General features: G+C 44.2%; 1 protein-coding gene across 2 annotated transcripts in view; it reads left to right on the forward strand.

The window, feature by feature from the left end:
• Positions 1-25332, forward strand: part of PLD1 (phospholipase D1) — an 886935-nt gene that overhangs the window by 435256 nt on the left and 426347 nt on the right. For both annotated transcript variants that reach the window (XM_069618743.1, XM_069618744.1), the window contains one exon: positions 15959-16137. In XM_069618743.1, the coding sequence (XP_069474844.1) occupies positions 15984-16137 (154 nt within the window). In that variant the 5' untranslated portion in view covers positions 15959-15983. The remainder of the gene's footprint in view (positions 1-15958; positions 16138-25332) is intronic.

The following is a 25332-nucleotide window of genomic DNA, read 5'->3' on the forward strand; positions in this document are numbered from 1 at the left end:
TCCCAAACTATTAAGGAGCATGTTTCTCCTTTAACTCCATGCATGGCACAAAGGTGTTCCGAACTGGAAAGTTAGTGGCCTTTTAACGACCATCTTCTGAAATTTTGAGGCAACCTAGGTTAGGTAAAGCCGGGTTAGTCATGAATTTATTTCTGGATGTTGTCTGGCTAGTTTTTCGTTGACGAAAGTACATTGGCCCAGCTTATCTGATGCTCCTCTAGACAATACAAGGGATATTGAAATGCACCCATACCTTTTCGAGTTGTCCACGCATCTGGTGAAGCTTTAATGATCTGCATGTTGGCCTTATTTTGTATTGCATGCAGCCAGAGACACGCGTTCAGTCAGGGGTCATCTAAAATTGAATTCCAATAATTGTTTCTTAGGAGAAGCACATTTTTCCGCTGCTAGCTCCTATGCTGAATGGAGAGTAAGAGGGGCCGATTCAGGGAACAAATGTGCTCTGAAATCCGTGGCGCAAGCATGAAAAATCAAGCGCACGCGTGCGGTTCATGGAAGGCCCTGCGATGGTTTTCCCCGGGATGTGCGCCAAACCTGCGCATGGCGCACACGGGTGCGCACATCACTGCAACATCCCGAATGCCGTGCGCGGCGCGCACAACATGTAGGTACACACCAAAAAGTGGGCGGAACACGCAGAATGGGGAACAACGCGTGAAAAAGAAGGCGTAACTGGGGAAGGACTGCTGGGAAATGCACGGAACGCCCACACGCACGCGAACAACACGTTTTCATGGAATCGAATAGGGGAAACCCACACACGCCAAAAGACATGCACAGGCGTAAACACGTCCGCCACACGAAGGCAGGCGGAAGCATCCCTGCGCAGTATAAAAGTGCGCACAAGCAACAAACGCATACGTACAGCTACGATGAATGTCCCATTTCTCGCAGCACTGATCGTGGGACACCGCAGGAGGAGGAGGAGAACAGCCTGGACCCGCTCACCTTTAACCTGTGCCGAGGGAAATGCCCACGCACGTCATGTCACTTACGCGCTTAGGCCCTTTCTTCGAATTACACACATTAACACGCGGACGTGCTGTTTTTTCACGTGCTGAATCACTATGCACCCGTGGCAAGAAAATGCCTGCGCGTGTTACATCACATACGTGCTTATGCGCTAAGGGCCTTTCCTCAAATTACAAGCTGACGTGCTATTTTTTCACGTGCTGAATCATTATGCACCCGTGGCAAGGGAAATGCCTGTGCGTGTTATGTCACATATGCACTTACGCGCTAAGGGCCTTTCCTTGAATTACAAGCTGACGTGCTGTTTTTTCACATGCTGAATCACTATGCACCCGTGGCAAGGGAAATGCCCGTGCGTGTTATGTCACATACGCGCTTACATGCTAAGGGCCTTTCCTTGAATTACAAGCTGACATGTTTCCTGCCCCCCAGAGCCCCGAGCAGACTCCCACCTGCCATCTGCTGCTGCATGCCTGCTGCTGGCCACATGCCCTGCCATTTGGGCCCTGCACGTCAGCCATCTGCAGGGTTCCAGTTGCTGTGACCACCCCTGCTGGAACAGACTCCTGACTGAAGTTCCATCGCTCCACAGCCCAGCACCAGGACCCAGTTGCCAACCCACACCTGATCGGGGTTGCCATGTCGGGGGAAACACCATCAGACACCACTGGCAACCCCCAGCCAGAGAGGCAGAGGGCTGTCGGTTTCACTGCAGGAGAGGTTGGCATCCTGGTGGAGCAAGTCCTGGTGCATTATGATGCCCTCTAAAGAAGAAGACGCGCCGACAAGGATGGACGGGAGAGGATCTGGCTGGACATTGTGGTAGCCATCAACGCGGATAGGGTGGCAACCCGCGACATACAACACGTCCGTAAGCGCTGGGAGGACTTCAGGTCCAGGACCCTCAGGAAGGTCCGGCGCCTCTTGGAAGCAGCGGATGCAGTGAGGCGCCGGGTCCACCTTACCACCGATGATATGAGGGTCCTGGAACGCATTAACATAGCGCTTCACTGCCAGGTCCTCAAGAGTGAGACCGGTCTGGAGTCAAGGGGTAAGTGTCCATGCATACTTATTGGACGCAGTGCATGTTGAGGTGTGCCAGGAGTGTGCAGCTTGGAGATATGTCTGAAAAGGTCTATGTATGGATGTGTATGTGCAGGGACATGACTGTGCTGCATGTGAGTCCTGTCATGTGTGATGCACATCAATGGTGTATAAGTTCCAAAGCATGATGCACAACTGCATGTGGAGATGCACACATGTTAGTATTTCTGGGTATGTACTATGACATGGTTGGGGTGTGACACATGGATGCTTGTTCCACCTTCATGTATGTCCACAGTATACGTGTGCGTGTGTGTTTCACATAGGTGCGACAGTGATACACCATGGATGCATGTAACACACATGTAGGAACCCGATTGGCAGATGTGACATAGTTGCCGATGATTGCACTGTGACAGGTGGTGGAGATGTACAGATGTATGTCTGACTGTTGGTGTGTGTTCCTCACTTCATGTTGCTTGTGACGTCATGCCAAGCTTCGGATGTTCATGATGGTGTGTGTGTATGGATGCTGCTGCCTGCTGCACGATGTCCTTTTGTGCATGTGTGTGGGCTCAAATGATATGAGTGTTGGGGAGTGTGATGCTATCTGTGAAGTTTGACACTGCCACTCATGTGCAACTGTCACGTGTGTATCCGACCATTGTACAGTGCCCTGATGCCTGTGTTCTGCCTCTCCCTGTCTGCAGCGTCGACTGATGAAGAGGGCGGAGATGGTGCTGTGGAGCACAGAGGCAGGGATCCCACCGCCAGCCGGAGATGCAAGGCCCAGCTCTTCTCCCACGTTGTCATCTCTTCCGGGAATGAGGAGTCTGGTGCCGCGTCCATGGCCGCAGCTGCCAAGTAGCAGCTGAGCCCCCACAGGGGCCTATGGAGGAAGATGGCACAGAGTCATCCAGGTTGGTGGGGGGGTTTGGTTGAGGAGGAGGCCGTGGAAGGCCCATGCATGGGGCCTGGAGGGGGGCATTCCACTGGTGCTAGTGGTGCAGTCCAGGGGCAGGGACAGGAGGCAGCACAGGCCGCTGTGGAGGTGCCTGTGTGTAATACTGTCCCCGATCCTGTGACTGCATCATCCCGCACCAGCAGGGATGCCTTCGTCCAGACCAGTTTTCAGTGAGGGGATGCGCGAACAACAACTTGCCTTCCTCTCCCTGGGGACGTGGCAATCTGTGACCGAATTAAGCCTGTCCTAGCTGGGGTGGCGATGCGTCAACGTGGTATTCGGGATGACGTGCAGAGTTCTCATGTGGACAATGCACGTCATTTCAAATACCTCATTGACCGCGTCCGCCTACGAGGACAGGTCACCAGCGCTGGGTTCTTCCGTGTGCTGGATCTTCTAGCGACCCCCCTCCTCAACTGAACCCCCTATGCGCCAGTCATCCTCCGTACCATCTTCCTGCCCAAGTATCACCTGGGTACCCTGTGGAGTTGCCCCTGACCCAGCGGCCAGGCTGGTGGAAGACGCATCCCTGCCACATTCAGGGTGGCCACCCCACCAAATGGACCCCAGCAAGAGGACGTGCAGGCATCGACAAGGAGGGTACATGCATGGAAGCAGCAGGCTCATGGTGGGAGCGATTATGGTTCTGGGCGAGCGGGGTACATGTATTCCGGGGGTGCACGTGGACTTTCACACGCGTTTTCGCTAGCGCGAGCGGGGTATGCATATTCCAAAGGGTGCGTGGGGAGTTTTACACGCGTTTTCATGGTTGGGGGGCTGTATGCTGGTCCACTGGCCTTTTCACCATGTAGGGGATTTGTGCAATGTTTTTGGCACACGGGGCGGGGTTGGTGGTGTAACAGGCGCTGCTGCAGGGTTGCTGCGACACTCTGCGCCACGGCTGGTTATGGATGTAAGTATCCATGAATACGCTGTGCACTAAAATGGGTTTTGGTACAGACGGCTGGCGCAGACTGCCGCACGCGCAATCTGTGTGCGCCAGCCGCGTGTGCCACTTGTGCACTAAATTCTATGAATTACCCCCAGAGTGTCTGGATTCTGGTTGAAAATCTATCATGGATATTGCCGATTTGCTCACACAAATGTGGCCTGTTGCTCGTTAATGCCGCTCTTAATTTACAAACCTCATTAAAACGAGAGGTTGGGCCTAGGTGAGCATTGCCTGCAAAAATTATTTTAATAGTAGTTCGACTCTTGCTGTTGTCTTTCACCTGCACAGGTGTGAACCTGAAACTGTGTGGGGTGGCATCAATGGTCTGTCTTCAGAGAGTACTTGTACTGAACCTCTGCCAGTACATTCTATTTTTCCCCTCTTCTATGACTGTACCATTAATCTGCAGAGCAGTGATACTACACAAAGGCTTCGCCATATTATCACTCCATGTAGTAATGCCAGTAGAGAAGGTTGCACTTGTGCCCCTCTCTCTCCTATTACATGTGTTGTACTATAGAAGGAAAGTCCACAGCAGGCTTTCCTAAATTCCCATTTATTGGCTTGGTGTCATGATTCGCCGTTTACGCCTCTTCTGGACTTCCTGGTCCATGGTGCACCGCACCGTTGGAGCTGTTCTGTTCCCAACATGGCTGCCGCCTCAGTCACGTTGCGGTCTAGCGTTTACGCAGGAGCCGTGGCTTCCTAGAAAATGGGCATGAGCCCGCGGCGCTGCGTGTCTCAACGCTCCTTTTCGAGTTAGTAGGTAGTGTGTTCATTGTTACCTTCCTTTCCCTTGTGCCATTATCCGATACTTTTCCATATTCCTTTTTCTTCCTGAAGTATTAGAAGCGACCTGTTAACTTCGCCTGAGGCCATCCGATTCATTCCTTCTTGGACCCACTTCCATGTTTCCGCGCTCGCAGCCTCATCCCAGTACTCTGCAAGTAGTGTTTCCCTTCCCTGGTTCCACGCTTAATCCCGGACATTGACTGCTCATTCTTTACCTTCCTGGAATCCTGAACTCTTATCTTCCTCCGAGTCTGCTCTGCTCCACACTACATACGGAGGACCACCGGCCTTACCGGTATGAGTCACGGACATCCCGGGGGACAGAGAAACCTTCAAAGAAGACGACGACAAAGGACAAACAGGTAAGACCGGGGGCAGAGTGTGACACTAGGTCTAGCAGAGAGACAAACAAGGATGATTGTTTTATAATTCTGTACCAATCCCAATTAATCTCACAAGGAAGTGTGGTATTTCTTCTGTTGCTTCAATAAGTAGTGTAAGGAAGGCATGGTATCAACAGTAGACACAACAGATGCATGTTTTGAAAACCTTTATTTTGTAGTTTACTGGGGTTGGTGAAATGCCTAACTGGCCCAAACTCTACAATGGGAGTAATCTCGACCATAAATTAAACAACAAACTAGTCCAAGTCAGTCTTGTCAAAATAAAGGCCTATACTAAGAAAACCCAATCTTGCCCCCCTTCTTAAATAACATGTGTAAAGGGAATACAAAAATGGAAGATAGTGTCTCAAAAGAAATGTCCGAATGGCTTGGGTAAACGCCTCCCTTCCCCACGTTCAGAAGCACACGGTCTCGAGAGTTTCTTAAAAGGGATAGGTGGATGGCACAGTTCTATCAGTCTTGCACACTCTGGCTTGCTGGTACAATTCAATAGTTGAGGCTTGGGCTTCAAGCCTTTGACAGTTTAATCAATTCTTTATGCATCATCTGCCTTACCACAAATCTAGTTCTCCTCTTGGCTTTCACTTTGCCACAATTCAACACAGGCTTCCCTCCACCGGACTCAAGCCTGTGTTTCTCTTTGTGGGGTTTGCCTTCCCCATGTTCTGTCCTTCACACTTAACTTTCACTCTACCACGGTTCAGCACATGCTTCCCTATGCCGGGCTCGAGCCCGTCTTTCTCTTTTAGTGTTGAAGACTTTCGAAACTGCAATGATTTTACATAGACCTCTGCATGACCACTTCAACATCCTTTTAAACAATTAGACAATCAACAATCTTTACACCAATGCTCCTTGCTACTGATAGTTTTCTTATTCTTTTTCTTTATGCCCCCGTGGCATTTTTCAAAGTTCACACGCAACACCAATGCCTCTTGGTGTTTGTAATTTTACTTTAGTTTGAATTTTTCCCTCTTGCCATTTTTTTTAAAGTTCCTGGTTTGTTTACTTTTGCCCTCCTGGTGGTTTTCAAAGTTCATATAGATTGCTTTTCACTCAATAAACTCTCGTTCGGGATTCTGGTTAATTTCTTGCCTTAGTTTCCCGCTTTCCATTACTCAGAACATTTCACAGAGACTTTCAAATGTGTGATTCTGCATCACTGAACCACTCTGTTACTTTGTATACTTTTCACAGCATTCAATCATTGTTCTCATCATTACACGTCTTATCGGCACATGCGCAACCTTCAACTTGTTGCATGTCTCATTTGATCTTAACACAAACCAGGCTTTTGTTTGCCTTTGATAATTTACCGGTCGTGTTAATTAGGCTTCTGTCTTAATGCTTTTCGCATGGAAGCCAAGGTCGTTACCAACGTCTCCTCTGCTCCTCCCCAACTTGGTTGTTCACCCGGGAGGGTAGCGGGCCACCTGGAAGCGCTTTGAAGGTTTCTCTTCTCCGCTCACTCGTTTTCGGTCGTGGAACGCTTCCGGCTTCCGGAAAGGATGGAATTCTTGCCTGACTCTCTCTCTCATTCTCTGCAGCAGCCGATCAGCCCCTTAGCCTCCCAACTTCCACAGCCTGGTTCTCATCAGCCCAGAAGGAGCTGTTCATTCTTGCCTAAAACCTCGCTCAGAGTGTGCTTTTGCACGCCACCTTTGATGCTGACAGGGAGTGTTAACATGTGGCAGGTGTATGTAATTCGTATTACGTGCCTGACTCTGCCTGATATTATTAGAGGGACAGAGCCTTGCAAGTCAGTAGAGGTAATCCTCCTGGCCTCAATCCTCATCTTACCTGGCTCAGTAGTGTTGTCAATGTGAAGTGAGGGCGAATTAGGGGAGTTGTAGTTTCACATGAAATAAGCGGGGATAGGGGCTGGGTTAAGGAAAAGGGGATACCATGTCTCATCATCAGGTGCTACTTCCCGAGGACCCACTACCGAGGGGATTTCCCCCCCTCTCACTTGTCCACCCCCAGGGTAGGGATCCAAAAGCAATGGCCTTTCCCAGGCCACCTGAGTACGGGATCCCCAGGAACTAAGATGTCATACTTCCTGTGGTTTTTCACAGTAGCATGCTTGGAGTACAGGGTAGCTTTGTCCTCTTTGCTCTTGTTCTACGTCTATTAAACTACAGCGTAAGGACAACGTTTCTCTTCCCTCTGTCCAACCACTTAGTAAGGTGCTAAGGTGGACGTTAAACCACGTATACAAACCACTTTCCTATGATTTACATACAAAGGTTCTTTGGTTTTCTGAAAGCACCACCCTGAAAGTTCTAGTGACGTTCATGGGTCCCAAAAACACACACATGAGCTTACATGTGTTTCCCACTAGGTTTTTCTTCAGGGCTCTTAGAACATCATGGGCTTGATTAAGCAATTCAAATTTAAAGTAGGTGTAACAGTTGATCGTAAAAAAAATCATTAAAAAAATGATAAAAATAGCAAGACCATTGGTGTATACACATACATATTAGTATAATGACGTTTTGACATAGAAAAGTAAAAAGTTTTTACCTGGGATGTGAACACCAGTTTCTCCACCCTTTGAACCACCTCCAGGGTCACAGTATGGCACACTTTGGCTCAGCATCACAACTGGGAGTGTGTTCCATTTCGGCTCTCCCAGACGGAAGAGAGAAGTGGAGAAAGGAGGCCACTAAAAGCTTGCCCAAACCTTTACAGCTTTTCCATTGGCGGGCCTACTGCTGCACGTCCAGTTAGGCCAGTCATAGTTGTCTGGGGCCAGGTTCTCAATGCGCCAGGAGCACGGAGCGGGCCACCTGTTTCAACAACGGATCCTGAGCAATGGTTGGGAGCGTACATCCGACGCTGCTCAGTTGTGCTCAAATTGTACTAAATGTAATCCAACTAAATCCCAATGTATTGTTAGGATTGCATTGTGTTGTGCCTCAGCACTATAACATAATGAGGAAAATAATCCTGTTTTACTCCCTCTGGCTGTAATGAACGACAGAGATGTGTAGGCGAGGAGACGTTTCTCCCCTCTGCTGCTTCAAGTATGCTGAAACAAGGGTGTACTGCATCTAATTTCCACAGAATATAGACGGAGCGTGGAAAGTAAGAGAAGATTTTAAGCTACACTTCAAAGTCAAAATCAGTGGATATGTGATTTGACTTCTGGCCTCATCCTTCCGCAGCTAAGTTTCAAAGGAAGCTGAGGAAAGAGGCCATTGCATGGACTTCCCCAAGGCAATAACGTTGCCCTGTTTCCAGGGTTCTGCTTAATCATTAAACCATGTGCTACTGCATGAGCTATGGCTAATGGGTCTTACATTTGTAGAACATTGTTAAATCGTGGTAATTTGAAATGACCAACTCGAAGAAGGAATTCCTACTGTGGGGTCAAAATAGTTTGTCTAGCTTAGCAAATATCTCTGCATTCCACTTCGTGTGTGTATGTGATGTGTGACTATCACACAAAATAAATAGTCAACTTGTTCTAACTTAACCCTTTTAAGGGAGGGATAGAGAGAGCGAGATAGATACTGACTCTTCAAAGGGGTACAAATTCAAGCTACTAGCCCTTCAAAAGACACTCGCCACCACAATTTTATATACACACACACCAGGACCCCATTTCTTACTCACCAAGAGTCAAATATCACAAGCCAATGGCTAGTAGCGAGCGCACATTTTCTTTTTGTCCTCCACTTAATAACCTTTGCATGTTTAGTCTTTGAACCATGTGTAGTTGGCAGTGATGACTGGAGTTTGATGTGCGACCTTACGACATATGTTAATATACACCATAAAAAAGTGATCTTGCTTTCCCTTTAGGGTATGAAAAAAATGGGTTGAAGGGACGTTATGGTTACAAGTAAAATCAAAAAACCCAAGAAATTCACCAGTTATGGTGAGCTATGCAACCTTAAATCGCGCCACCGCCATGCACTCCTAAGTCTAACACCCAGGATATCCAAGATGACATCACAAATGACATAATTGCGGACATCACCTAGGACATCACATATCTGGGGCGTTTATTTATTTTCAGTGATGGTGTGAATGTTAAGCAGAGTACCTGATCTGGTCATACTGCATTAAAAACATCATACACATACGCTAAAGTTGCTGTAATATGTAGACCTTAACCTTCTGCTCAGTTCTGAAGGTACTTTCCTTAGGGTCTGGCCTGAGCTCATGCTCAACAAACATGGGACAATAAGCAGGCCCAAGTCAGACGATTCATTTTTTTAACATCATGATGTCCTTTTAATCTTAGTTTTATTTTCTGGTCATGGTGTCTGTTTCCTCCTTACTAGAGTTTACCTGTCTGTGCCTCACATTTGTATGCATTGATGCTCTCCATATATATTTTGTGTACTAACACATGTAGTAGTAATTCTTCTATTGTCAGGTGTTAATACCAAGTTTATCACCGTCAATATTTGAATACACTTCGACGTCTGATTCTACTGGACAATACTACCAGATTTAAAATACTCGACTTCTATAGTCCATGCTGCAGCCATTGTCTATATGAATTTATCATTATTATTATTATATTGCTGGAATAACAGCAACACTACAATAGAATATTTATGTTCCAATAAATAAATTTTGTGATAACTGTAGTAGTTCACAAGGTCTCCCGATCACCCTTCATATGTTGTAAGCAACATTCTAAACAAAACCCTTTGTAGAGCCTATGCAATAGAATTGATGGTTATGTGATGTCATCTATGATGTCGTGGGTGTTGGTCTTAGCAGTGCATGGCGGTGGTGTGAGTTATGGTTGCATAATTTACCATTACTGGCAAATTTCTTTCATTTTTCGAGTTAACTTGTAACCATACCGTTCCTTTAATGAAGATTTTCACTGAATTTCATGTGTTTTTTATTAGTGCAACTTAACCAGTACATCCCTTTTAACACAGGTTTTTCATTGAATTGCAATGGTTTTTAGAAGTCAAATCCTTTCATGATTTCACAGCACTGTATATAAGTTCATAATAATTCCTCTTTTATTGTATATGAAAGAACTATAAACCTCCTTTAAAATATTTTTTGCAGCGCATACTGATGTCATTTTTCAGAAATCATGCTGGGGACCATGCTGCGTGCCCTAGTAAATCAGAGTAGACATTTGTTCTTGGAGAGGGCCAGGTCCACTGTCCAGGCACCAAAGTCATATCACTGTTTTGTACATACATTACAAAACACTTTTGGAAAATAAAACCAGGACAGGTTTACAAACACATGCTTTCAGGCTCTTGCTGATGCTCCTGAGGCAAGTTTGCTGCAAATCTGTCCACCACTTCGGGCTGTAGCCACGAGTAGATTTTTTTTTTTTCCCCATTCAAGTCTATCCCGATTTCGAAAATGTTACCACATAGGTGGTTCCTGGTGGCTATCCCAATTTAAACCCCTTGCCGGTCCCTGATGGCCATGGCAGTGGCCAAATTGTCCGGGCAATAGCTCAGTCACCAAAGTTATATCACTATTTTTTGTACTCACAGTATGATCCTTTTTGGAAAAAAACGGGTGACATTAGCGAAAGCATGATTTCCGGTCATTGCCAATGCTTCCCACCCAAATGTTCTGTGAATTGGTCTTGGTTTTATTTTTTGAAAAGTGTCAAAATGTAGGTACAGAAAATAGTGATCTACTTAGCCCCCACTAAACAAAATCCATTAAAAGTTCAGTCTATAATCTTTTTGCAAATATTTGTGCAGATTCCTCAACTGGAACCAAAGCTATAAGCCATCTAAAATTGTTCAAACCCCCCACTAATTTTGCCCCCTCTTCACAGAATTACACCAAACATTTGAAAAAATATTCAGCATTCGGTCTACCATCTCATTGTAAACATTTGTGCAGATTTACCAATTGGAACCAAATTTATAAGCTGTTCAAACATTTTGGGACCCCACCTCTAATTTTGCCCCCTCTTGCCAGAACCGTGCCAAACTTTGCAAATGCATTCCAGGTTGGGTCTAAAATTATATTGCAAAATCTCCTGCAGTTTCTTTGAATGGGACTTAAGGTATATGCCATCAAAAACTGCTCTTCACCGACCCTGTAATACACAAATATGCATGAATGTCCTCAAACTTTTGTCAGGTTCGCAACCATCACAGCAATGTCCCAGAACATCTTAATTGTTTGCAGACAATGCTTTTTCAGGCCATATCCCATCTTCATCACTCCTTGCCTTCCCAGAGATTGTTTCTTTTGTTTGACAAGGGTAATATTGTGCTTTTGAATATGTTTCTACCGCAATGCCCTCAAACAAAGGCTGTGGTTCACAGATACAATATGGTGACCATTTCAAAAAGATTGACGCAGCTCATGTTTTTCAATAACCAATCAGTGTGTGCAGTTGATGTCCGCAAATGTCATGCAGCACTTTGATTGATCCAAAGGCATCCGCGGACAGTGAATCAGGAAGTGAGTCTGTGGACCAGACGTAGATATCACTCCTCTCTTTTGGCCTACTTTTTAACAATTTTAAAAGAATCTACTGGACAGAGTTTCACATTTGCAAAAGCATGCTTTTGGGACCAGCCACCGCTCCTCACGCAAGTTTGGTGAAAATCAGTCGAGTGGTTTGGGCTGTAGGCGTGAACAAAATATTTGCTCAATGTATGTCTATCCGGATTTCAAAAGCTTTAGAACTCCCCTATAACTTTGCCCCCCCCCTTTATGAAATCACAATAAACTAAGCAAAATCATTTCGGGGGTGGCTATATAATTTTTTGTGCAAAGTTTGGCGGGGGTTCCTCAAACAGCACCAAAGTTAGAAGCCACCCAAAAACTGTTCTTCCTATGAGTTGAGGAACTTCACCATAATTCCGGGGCCGCAACCACAGGCCCTGTAATAAATATTATAGGGCTGTCACCGCCCTATGGTTAAGGTGAGTCGGACCCCCCCGAAGACTGCAAAGTTTCGTAAAGATTTGTTAAAAGTTCAGAAGAAAAAGAAAATCAAAGTTCCGCCCTACTTACCGTTCATTTTCCCATAGACAAACAAGCAAAAACTTTGCCATACCGCACAGACCAAACCGCTGGATGGATTTGGACCGGATCCAAAACAACATTGGCTTGAAGCGTTTTAAAGAGACCTTTTTGTGGTTTGGGGTTATTCCGTGCAGTTATTTTTTGAAATATTTGATGGAGACGGGGGTGCCACCTTATAAAACATAGATGGCTATATCTCGGGTAAATTACCAAAACCAAGGGTTTATAGAAATGAAACGGCCACCATCTTTTTTTAATCTCAATGAGGGAGCCACGTCTCTAACCAAGGATATTCGAAAATGAAAAGCAGGGGAAAAGCCATTTGCAGGTCAAAATAATTGCAAATGTCATTATCCTAGAGGTGGGGGTGACTACAAGTTACCAAGTGGCATTTGATAGTTGGAGGGGGTCTAGAGGACTGAGTTTGAAACACACAGCTTTTCTGTAACCTGGGCTATAACCTTGAATAGCTGACATCTCAAAGCAAACTGCGTCATAGAAACAGCGTGTGTTGTTGGGGTAGAGGGCAAGGGTGGTGAGGAGGCCATCTGGGGACGGGGGGAGATGTCACAGATGATGGGGGCACTTGGTGAGTTCCTGGTGGGACAAGAAACCGTTTTCTCTTTCTAGCCGTTATTCCGATATTCGCAGCTATAATAAACTACAGGTAACCACAGCTATCTGGAGCGCATATTTAAATTAACTACAGATAGTCGAGATTATCTGTAGTACTGTAACCACGGCTATAGAAAAATAAACAAGATAAAGTGACATGGGGGTGAAAAATCACTGGCTCTGGCCAGTGACACAATAGGCATCTGGGACTCACATTCAGGCAGTAACCGGGCCTGACCCTGTTTAGCTTCAAAGTAAGGCAGCGGCTTAGAGAAACGTGGCAGGCGAGGACAAGCACCTTCCTCTCATTAAAGCCAAGCAGGGTCGGTCCCGGTTACTGCATGGATGGGAGCTAGTTCACAGTTCTGGATGCTGTGCGTTTTCTTTGTTTTAAATATCTCATAGCACACTAAGAAAGCATATGGCATCCACATTTTTTTTTTTAAATGTACCAATGTCAGCCCTTGAAAGTATTGCACTCGGAAACCAATATTTTGCCTTTTGCTGAATTGCATTCTGGTATGTGTAGTCAAGATGGGTGGAATAATGTCACAATTGTACACTTTTTGCCTAACTTTGAGTGACAATATGTTATGAGTACTTTTCAAGTTATCTTTATAAAACAGACATTGTTAAAGCCAGACATGTGGGTGAGAAGGGGAAATGAGAGGGCAAGTGTGTTGAATGAAAACATTGACGCCAAAAGGCAATTTGCACAAAGAATCATGGCAAAAATGCTGTGGTGTGACCCGGTAAAAGTGTCACCATTATGCTGCACAAGGAGTCCAAGGGTTGTTGGGGTGTCCCCCACTTCCCTTGAGTGGTATAATGGCTCCGGGAGTTGCAAGGATGCCCCTGCTCCTCTTGAATGGTATAATGGGTGCAGGAGTTTCGGGGACCACACCACTGCCTTTATGCTGCACTTTTTGTGAAAACAGCCTTTTTGGCAGCAAGCTTTACACATGAAACTGAGGGCAAGTAAGTTACGAGTATGATTATTTTACATTGTGTGTATGTTATGTGAATTGTATTCATTATACTAGAGCACGACAGATGACATATTTATTTTTCTATATATTACAAGCACATGCATCCTAGCGACTGCATGTGTAGTAACACGTACATTGAGGTATATTTCTTGCAACCTTTTTAAGAATTAGGGTCTCATTTTTCAATAAAATTACAAAAGAGTAAGTTCACAAATACAGGTTGGATTAAAAAAATGGGTATTTTTAGTAATTCATGTTTGAACATTTTGAAGGGAATCTACTTTAACGCAGACATCATTTTTTTGCTTATTTGACTTTTCGCGTGAAATAAAGTTAATTTTACTGAAGTCGTAGAGGCCCCACTATCATTTCATTAAGGACTAATATGAGTATTTAATATTAGAATCCTTAATTGCTTTTTTAGCAAGAAAGTTTGTATGTTATGTAGTTGATCTTTTGAATTTTATTACTAGAATAGAGGGGCAAGTTCACATTTTTTAAATATTTATTACCCATGTTCGAAACCTGCTTGTTCATGCATCTAGAATTGTTTCCAGTATAGATTTTCTCACCAGGGCATATGGTGAAATAAATTACATCTTTGATTTTACAATTTGCTAATTACCTCTATTCTAAATATTAACCAACTGTTTGTTAGTGAATTTACGGGCAATTCAACTTCCAAAAGCGTGATGAACCTTTTTGTTTATAAAACCCTACATTATTATATTACACCTTATTAAGGGGGTTGTTTATATGTGTCATAGTCCAGAAGATCCTTTAGATATTTTCCTATTTTAAAAGCACACATTGTGTTTTACTTTTATAATGGGAGTGAGTGCTTCCAACTTTGAATGGTTCTGTGTCTTTGATAAAATGTGAGTACTAACATTATTAAATGCAGTTATATGTGCCATTCTTTCTTGTTTGGTATCTTCAATAGTTTTGGGAACCAGAAGATCTTTTCTGTTTCAAAACCATGCTTGCTTCATTGCCCTTCATATCATTTTTTTTAGCATAATCTCTTTCTGTTAATCTTCTGTCTAACATATTAGCTTCTTCAAAATAGTCTGATTTTATTTTTGCAATTACATCTTAACCTCACAAATTGTCTATATGGGAGATTCTCAAGCAGAGGATGTGGATGTTGACCTTAAAATTACATCAAAGCATTTGTCTTTGTTTTCCTAAACTGAATACTACAAGGTTTATAGTCATCCACCCTTAATGTTTCTATCCAAGAAAGGAAGTACATATTTGCATTCTGTCACTGTGAAAGCAATATTTAGGTTTCTGCAAATTATCCAATCCTAGCATGCGTGTTGTAAAACTCCAGATCATTAAAACATGATCTATGTATCTTCTTCTGAGACTTATTTTGGAGAAGAAAGGAGAGTTAATATGAAAGATATTGTCTTCCTCAAAGATTGACCTGCATTAATTTGCCAAATTAGGGGCAAACACTGCCACCCCATTGATGTACCTTTAATTTAAAGATGCAATTCTACTTTCAGTGAAAAAGCTGTTTTGTACTGCTGTTTTTACGCAATCTGTAATAGTTGGTGAGTCCACATGTGGTGTTGGTTGTCTATTCAAACATTGTTGGCATGGAATAATTAAATGTCAAGGTTGACCAAAATTATTTTGTTGGGTTGAATGGTGCATCTTCAACCACATTAGTTATACCCCTCGTGTCTTGTATGAATGCCTTGGTTTGTTTTGCTAGGGATTCAAGAAAAAAGATCATTATATTTGCATTCTGGTTCTGCATTCAGACACATTTGGTCTGCTGGGAGCTTCTAGAAGATTATTGTGAAGTTTTGGCAAGAGGTAGAATGCTGCATTCCTGCAAAAATTACAATTAAAATGTGTATTCTTTTTCAGAAATGATACTCACAAATCTAGAGAAAGCTAGTTACTTCAATAATATCTGCTTTTAGCTCATTGTTTGGGTCTTGGGCTTTGTATCAACTCTGATGTTTTTCTGGAACGGCAAGAGTAACACATGTGGATTGACTGTGATAAGAATTCTACATGACTTATCTTGTGTCTTTTCTTACATTGATTATTACTTCATCACATTTTCAATAAAGCATAGGTAAACAGAATTTTTTTAAAGAATCAAATGATAATACAAAAACGTATTTGTTTATAAATGTTAGGTTTTCATCGGTAACTATACACACATTAAAATCATTCTTATACATTTTAACAGGAGCCTGTGAGTGTCCGGTTTTAAAATGACACTGCAACGAGAAAGAAACATAGACATATCTGCACTGAAGAAAGTTGCTGCAGACATGAGCAACTTAATAGAAAACCTGGATACTTCAGACCTCCACTTTGATGGAGAGGAGGTGGATTCCGATATTTTACATGACCACAAAACTGCCGGTAAGTTCATCTCTTCAAGTTTAATCAAATCAACCTGAAATATTAGAAAAATGTTCCTTGCAGTGAAGATTTTACTATCTCATCCTTGGTGAAATTGGCCATTACTAGCAGTTAAATCTGCCAATAAAATAACTTATTTTAGTTCTATGAGGTTGCTACTTTGACTATATACTTTATTTCTTCTGGAGCATTTGTGAAATAAGTCAGTCACACATGTAAAGCATTCATGATAAATATATTGCAATATCATGTACTAGGATTGCTAACATATCATCTGTACCTCACTCCCTTCTGAATTTGATGAAGAGAGAGGCAAATCTGCATGGTAATGTGTTGATTTCCAAATATATGTGACTTATTCCAAGATGTGTGTGGGGGGAGGGAAAGAGAGGAGACAGAGATTGAGATGGCTTAGTGTGCTCTTCCTCAGCTCTCACAGAACTTGGCCTCTACTCGGCTATAGAGAGAAAGTAAGGATTCCTTAAGGTAACCCTGTCTCAATGTGTGGTTGTTTTGCTGATAGAGGATGCAAAAAACATACAGAATCCAGATCAGCTAAAGATTTAAATAATGTAATGCCTGTTGAAAGGCACTGTTACAATTTAGAAGTACTCATTAATTAGAAACCATGTAGTCATATAATAGCTTGAAACTACGCCCACTAAATCCAAAGCTGTAAAATGTTTCTTCGTATGACTGTAAGTCTTTTCCAGGATGAGGCTCTCTACCGCTGTGATGGGCTACTATTGAGGACCTATAAAGCATGCATCATTAAGCTCATTTGGCAAAGTCCTCTTAACACATAGCTTCTTTACAAAGAGTTGGATAGTCTGAAGATATCGGACATCCTCATATTGACTTTGCAGGTACTTCTCTTGCAGTGGGCGAGTGAGGGCAGAACAGTGCCTGGCATGAGCGACATGACTCTAAAGAATGATGTGATGTTCTCAGAACATGTTATCAGTTCCCCCATTCAGCTCTTTTTGATACAGTCCTTGGGGATGGAAGGATAGCTCAGGGACTACCCGTTTGTCTTGGAAGGAAGACAATGTAGCGCAACACCGGTTCAAATCCCAATCCCATGCTTCGCAACAACTCACTGGTATTAAGTGTGTTATAAAAGAACAATTATAAATGGAGCCATTACAGGCGATGGCCTAACAATTGTACATCCCTTTATTTGCTCTACAACATGCTGTCCACATGCTCTCCCTGCTTGCAGAGTTTGTGTTTGAATCTTGAAATCTTTTTTCAGATGGTTCTTTTCAGAATGTCGTCTAAGTGGCAAAGGTTAGTATGGGTTCCGTGTGAAAACATCTTCCTGAAAAACCTCTTTTGTAAGAAGTTCAGTTGAAATAGGTTGTTTTTTCGTAACTCATTTTTCTCTCCTTTTTTATAGGAAAGAGTGGACCCTCACACTATTCTTCTTCCCCATACCTGCTTCCCTTTTTCTCAATTTTAAAATGCCACAAATTGCACTTTGTGATACCTTTTATTGAACTAACTGAACAATCTATACTAAAATGGTACAAAGCATTAGCTTACGAAGTCCCACAGACCTCTTCATCAGGTGTTGCAGAGTGGAATGATTTGTAAAGGAAAGCCACAGCACAGATCATTATGAAAACCAAAAAAGAAAATATCATCATCATTCCTCATTTGTAATTTTATTTGGCAACTTGCCTTAAATGCATACAAAAGTAACCAACATAACCATCTCCATTGTGGCGTGGCTAAGCAGCCATGCTGTGAGGATGCTCACTCTTGCAGCTCCCGTTGATCTGCTAAGATCCTGGCTTGTAACTTTGGACCCAGCTTGCGCGGGCCCATGAACAGCATTGCATCGGATGTATGAAGTTGGTAGGCACAATCGAGTGCAGACATACTGCTGTTGGCTTATACTGGCGTCAGGGATGTCATTTCACCAAAATGCCTGGGGTAGCGGAAGTGACATCACACTACACTTGACCCCTGATGACCCCACAGGAAGTGATGTCATTTGACCCCACCCTGAAGTGGTATCGTGGGAAGGGATGGAATGCAACCTTTTACCCGTTGACAAAAAAAGGAAGTGGCATCACATAGCATTGTACATTACGAAAAATATGGTTACGATATCACTATAATGTGATGTACATTTCATACAAGAATGGATAGCCATATGTATTGTTAAGATCAGTATGTATGGGCCCATATCACCAAATTACTGTGAATGCAAGCAGACGTCCATGACCAAATGATAATGATGTGTTGATATATAGCACTTAGGCTTAAGCGCTTTATATAGAAAAAATATACACCCAATATCACCCAACCTGTGTTGGTACTCATTTATCGACATCAGAAGGATGATAGGCTGAGTTGAGGTGTTTAGGAACAGACTAAATTAGTGACTCACCCCCTGAAGTGTGCCTGTAATAAACCTTTAATGAGTCTAGGAATTATTGTATAGAATTCCAGAACTACACATTATTTGGTATTCCTATTCTTTCTTATTTAGGGTCAGTGCTGAAAGTGTTAGACTTGTGGCAGTCCTGTTCTTATTTTTCTTCTTTTTTTTTTTTAAGGTGCCTGAACAAGAAAGCCATCCACTCTAGATGTAAAGAGCCACATGGTGCTGGCCACAGCCCACGAGCTTGCATTAGAAAAAAAAAAAGAAACCCCCCCCCCCTTTTTTAAAATTTTTTTTAAAGTTTTTTTTTTAAAAGAGGTCACAAGGGAGACCTCAGCGGTCGCAGTTGAGAACTCTGACGACCCCTAAATGACATCCCTGACTGGCCTGGAGAACGAAAATGTGAAATTTGAGGCCCCGTGGAGTAGTGAAGGATAAAATGGCAACCACCGAAGAATATATTGACAAGTAAACAACATAACGGCACAGGAAGTCAGCACAGTGTTACCCTGACTCAAGTCGTGGCGGTGTCTGCGCCTAGCTCCAACTGTGGTCCGGCCCAAGTAGACAGGGCTGGAAGTGCATTGAAAGATTGCTACAAGACGCGCAATGGCATGGAATAAATGCTAACGAAGAAACGAGCTGATGGTTCAAACTGCGGTCCGTCCCAATCAGAAGGGTTTAATATGGAAGGAGCAGCTGATACGGAACTACAGTCTCTCTGAATCAACGCAGATTGTTCAACTAATAGCCGGTTCCCTCTAGGGTCTGGCCCTTGCACACGGGGGCTCGCTGCGCAAGAAGTGATGGCTCGAAAAGCATGATTTATCAATGCAAAGGATTTTGCTGACAGCCATTTCCCACTGTGGTCCGGCCTATGCAGATGGGGGATTGCGGTGTAGGAAGCGATTGCTGAGAAATGCATGACTGCACCAATCAATACGATTGAATAAACTGTTTGACGGTTTCCACTGTGGTCCGGCCCAAGCAGAGGAGCATTTATTGTGCGGGTAGCATTGCTGCCGAGTGTGCTGTGGCATCAGAATCAACACGAACAAATGACTAACAGCCGGTTCCACTGTGTTAGGTTTCAGTCTGCCCCTGCGCACAAGTCGCCTCTATCTCCTGCTACCAAACTGCCTTCAACATCACGTTTCTCAGTTAAGTGCACTGACACATCTCGTTTACCTAATTCACTTCCCAGATTTCCATCTCTTTACAAGAACGTCCGCCAGTTTGTTCCTTTGCACTTACCCAACTACGGCCCCCAGAGAGATATGCGGCCAGGACCTTTATGGCTGCAACTGGAGGCTACCATGGAAACTTGGCGGCCGTGAACTGCAGTTCTGACGTGGATGCTATCACGTGGCCTTTAAGCATTGCGTTTCCCTTGCAACAGTGCTTCTGAATTTGTGGAAGTATGTTTTGTGTCCTGATACTTTGCTTTGCTCTCGTGTTCCTGTGGTTTGACCTGTGCTGTTGTTATCTGGATATCTACAGCCTACTCCTTGCGTGTTATGTCGCCTGGTTCTCATTCGGTCCTACGTTTTTTTGACCAGGCTTTGCTTTACGAAACTCTTTACCTATTCCTTGCCTGCTTCGTCTCCTAGCTGCCACGTCTCAAAGTTGCTACTTCCCGAACACCTCACAAAACCTGGAATAACGAAATGGATTCACCCATGGTGTTCTCGTTCCTCGTTGATACCTTGCTCCTCGCCGGTCTGGTTTGAGTGCTGTAGCCTTTCTATGAATCATCATGGAGCAACCCTCACCAGTTTAACTCAGCCTGCAGCACATGGACTAGACACTGCTGGTTTGTGCTTGCAGCGGTTCGTCCTCGTTCCGTCGGGTTACGTTTGGACTAGAGACTTTCCATTTAGGTGTAGTCATTCCGATGGGAATATGGTTTGGTGATTGCTCCATTTCCAAGGCTCCAACGGCTTCAGCTATGCGTCCGGTTACCTCCTCTTACTCGGAACTCACGGTAAGAACCCTCCTCTATTGTTAAACCCGCAGACCTTGTTTGCCTGCCACTAGCATAACATTGTACATCCCTCTCCTTACCTTAGAACAAGGTATATCGGAAGAGACAGTTCTGTTCTTGCTTCCACCAGTCTTCTACCGTTGTTCGTTCACCACACGGGGGTTAGTCTAAATACTTAGGTAAAGCTACATTCTTATCTGTTATAAGAATTGAACTAAGCTCAATCCTTTTGATCCTAGGTAATGTGGTGTTTGTTTGGTTTCTCCATTCGAGGAAATCATTCTGGTGTGTTCGTGGGGTTCCTTCTTTTGAGGTATACCATCCATTGATTGTTATTCAGTGCAGTCAGTTTGTGGTATTGCTAGGAAGAAATCTTCGGCTACACTATGGGGGGTCAAGTATTCCGTGGATTTCTGACACACTGGAATGAAACGCACACCAGAAACAGCCGGTGTCCTTGGTGAGTCCCGTGGAAGCTGAAGGGGTATATAAGCCAGGAGCCTCGAGGATAAGCTGCAGTGAAAACGGCTGTAATGACTGTAAATGGGGAGAACCAAACTATTAAAGTAACATATGCTGATGGAGATCAGTGCCTAACACCAGTCTTTACTTGGTAGCTATGTGAAGTCGATGTATGGGAAGAAAGCTGCAAGGAGCATACGAGTGAAGAACAGCAGCAGCAGATAGTGCTTCGCCCACGTGTAGTGGCATCAGGCTATCATTTGAGCTCTTGACACTGAGGTGCCCTAAGGGGCTTTAGCAATTGGCAACTATGCAAGAACGGGCCAGAATCTGCCCTGCAATGGTTTGACAAATAAGATAACATGACACACCGAACAGTGCCGCCTTGCACAATCCATCCCAAGCACCAGAAGAGGAGCAAGCACAAACTGTCTCCCTGGTTGCACTGGAGGCATAACCTAGTGGTCGTGTAAATGTTCTGGGTGTACGCACGCACCTGTGGTGTATCATTTGACAAGAGAACTAAATGGTGACAACAAACAATGACTGATGGCTCTCAGTGGATAGAAGTAGTCTACTGGAGCCAAGTTTGGGCGCGCAAACCCAATGAGATGTACACGAGAAGCCATTGGCACGCAGTGACCCGGCAGCGGGGTGCTAGCCTGCCTTTAGCATATTATACCACGCAATAATTGGGACACAATATTCGTGGATGCGATTGACTGCCTGCTTGAGGGCTGCCTTGACGATACTACCCCAGTGTGCAAAAAGGAGACACCCAATGGAGAAAAGCAGCAGAGGTATCATGAGTTAATACTCTTAATTGGGCGCACAGCGAATAACCCTTGTCAAGAATAGTCATGACATCCAAGCCCCAGAAAAGTAAATCTAAGCAACCCACACTGGACACCTTCATCAAGCCTACGAATCCAGCGGAGAATACCGGCTCAAGAACCTAGTCTCCACAAGAGGAACAAACACACACGAAAGGAGACAGACAGGTTCTGGAGGCCATTGGGGCATTGAAGATTGCACTAGAGTCCAAAATGGATGCCATCAGCCTGGATGAAAACTCCTACAGCAAGATGTTCGTTCACTTTCAGAACGCACACGGATTCTTGAGAAGGAGATTGCGACGCACGCCACCAGTCTATATTACACCTCCAGGGAAAGCAAAATCCTACAACAGCAAGTGCAGAACCTAGAAGGAAGAGTTGAGGATGCAGAAGGGCGCGGCAGACAGATAACGTATGCATTATTGGACTTTTAAGGAGAAGAGGGCACCAGCCCCACCAATTTCATTGAAAAAAATGCTGCTTCAAGAAAATGGCACAGGCAACTTCAATCAGGGCTTCATGGTTGAAAGGGCACATAGATCCCGGACAAGGAGACCGCCACCAGGTGCCCCGCTGGAAACAATAATAGCCCGTACTCCCGAATTATAAAGACTGAGAAAAATCCTTGAATACTTCGAAACGGAGGCACAATACAACGGCATCTGTTATTATTTCTGCATACCCGAATTACACTCTGCAGGTGCAACGTCAAAGAACTAATGTTAAGTCATTCAAGAAAAGATTACGAGCAGGGAACTTAGAGTATATGCTACTATAACTGGCGAGGTTGAAAGTAATAAACAAAGGCAGAAGTGTTTTCTCTGATAACCATGACGATGTGCATAAATGGATGGACACTGAAAATGTACCAACCGAAACGAAAGGACCGCCTACCACAGAAGGCGATACTGAGAAGCATACGCGGGATCAGATAAGATTCAACCAAATGATGACGTCCGCTGACCATGAGAGGCATCCTTTTAATGACACACTCGGGCATTATTATTGTGTTTACCACAGGAGCTTACAGTGGGACCCATTTGGGAGTGCACTGTGGAGTTGCATCCTGCACCCATGAGTGTATTTGTCCATGGATACTGGCTGTTGAGTATCCACCTACTGCACTTCTAGCACGAACACACACCAAGGCAGGAGTGAGAAGCCAGAATGCCTGAGCACAAGGTATTGAGCTGGGCAATTGTTGGCAGAGGGCAAGGGAGTTGGGGTTGTTAGATGGGAGTTAGCCTATAGTACCACACACAATGTATAATATGCCCACCGGACTGTCAAGACAAGCTAGAACACTAACCTGGGATGGTGTTTCGCATCTGTTTGGCCCTGTGGTGACAACACTAACGCTTGTGTCTCCCCAGCCCCCTCAGCAAAAACAAGTAATTGGACTCAGACTAGCAGAAAGAAAAACACACATACATCATACAAGATTATAAAACAATTGGCTCGTTATAGGCCCCTTATTTATATCATATATGTATAGATACCAATAAACAAACGCACACTTAGATATATGAGAATTCTAATATAGGTTACATCACCGTCATCCATAAGGCAGAAGAAAACTTTGTCTTGGCCACCAGCAACACTGCTTAGTCCATTAGCAGGTAGGCAAAGAGATCACTGTGTCTGACGGGGTCTGAAGCAGAGCACCCTCCTTTTCAGCAAGACTGCATCACCCGGGGTTCAAGTTCTAACTAACTTTCTCCATGCAATGCTCTCTCCTTTATGGGGGCATTTCCCCACCCTTTTCAATTGTGTTCTGCTCTTGGCCGAAGAGCAGATCACAAGTCGAAGGGACAGAGGGTGGAAAAACCCAGCTCCCCTCTCTCTCGCATTCATTCCCAGACTCCTTATGCACCTGCAGTGTGCTCCGACTCCCTTTCTGTATTCGTCCTTCAATGGACAATACAATAACTATTCTCCGCAGTCAGTCCACTCGGATAATATTTACGTGACCTTGCCCTGTTTTCGCTGCTACTTTCTCATTCTGTGAGGCCCACAGAAACACAGATTTTATTACTCTGATGGAAGATGAGTTTTCAAAATGGCTGCTTCAACGCCATGTTATTCTGACTCGCATTTTTCACACTAGCTTTACAGATGAGGGACCTTAAAATGGCCTTGTGGAATGTTGGAGGGCTAAATAGTTTTATTAAACGAAACAGGATTATGCAATTTTTAAGGCGCCAAAAAATAGATATAGCACTCCTTCAAGAAACAAGACAAACAACTTTAGCAAGAAAATAGAGTGGGTGGACCCTGGGCTCATCATACTCCGCATTTGCAAGAGGAGTTCTGATATGGGTGGCGCCATCAGTTCTGTTCAAAGTTATTAAGACCTTTAAAGTTGCAGAGGGCAGAATGGTTATAGTACAGGGTCTGGTGGAATGGATAGAGTTTTGTATTGTCAACACGTATGCACCAAACCGTGGTACAGCAGACTACTTTAGGTCGCTGTACCCCCAACTGGCCAGGTATAGAGGTGACACGCTGATATGGGTTGGTGACTTTAATTGCACTCTGAACCCTAAATTGGCTAGATTAGATGACAAGTTGGTGGACCCGGCTGCCAAAGCCTTGAATACACTGCTGCAAGCATTCACATTGTTAGACATATAGCGAGCCTTACATCCACAAGCTCGTGGATATTCAGACTGGACTATTTCTTTACTGGAGAGGAAATACTGGGAGAGTTTAAAATGACGGAATACAAGGCACAAGTAATGTCAGATCATGCTGCCATAGTGGCCACATGGCAGTTTCCCTCCCTCCAGGCAAGGGCACGCATCCCGACTTGGAAACTTAGACGTGAATCCCTCAGAGATTTGGTAGTTAGGGAACGCTTAAGAGAGGGGGTTCCAAGACTATTTCAGAAATAATACAGGAAGTGTATGTTTGGCTGGTATACTGTGGGAAGCATTCAAATTGGTGATTAGAGGGTCAGCGACAGCCACAGCTAGGGGAACGCAATCTACAATAGAGAAGGATTTAGACAAAGCGGTGGCCAAGCTAGAGGCCTTGGATAGCACAGAGGATACGACCATCGAGCGGGCCCGAGAAGAGAGCCGACTGCAGCAGGAATGATTGGATTATTGGGTTAAACTAGGCAACTTGAATTACATTAAATACATATAAAAGTAACATGCAGAAGAAGATAAGCCGGGACGCCTGTTGGCCTAGCTTTACAAGAGTGAGTTTAAGAGGGATATGATACGGGAGGTTAAGGGAAGTAGCGGAGAAGCCTATACGACGCAGGAAAGTATAAACAAATGCTTTTAAGATTATTATAGGGAGCTATATAATAATAATATGCAGAGGCATTGACAACAAAACAGTCAGAGATCGATGAGGCGCTGGAGCAGATAGATCTCCCCAAACTAGAGGCAAAGAGCAGGCTGGAGGCACCTATAACGATGGAGGAACTGGAATCCACCATATGTGGGTTGCTGACAGGCAAAACTCCAGGAGCAGATGGGTTACCTAGCTAATCTACAAGGAATTCATGA

Source organism: Ambystoma mexicanum, chromosome 10, assembly GCF_040938575.1.
Source record: "Ambystoma mexicanum isolate Mex_15411 chromosome 10, UKY_AmexF1_1, whole genome shotgun sequence".
NCBI classification, from domain to species: Eukaryota; Metazoa; Chordata; class Amphibia; order Caudata; family Ambystomatidae; genus Ambystoma; species Ambystoma mexicanum.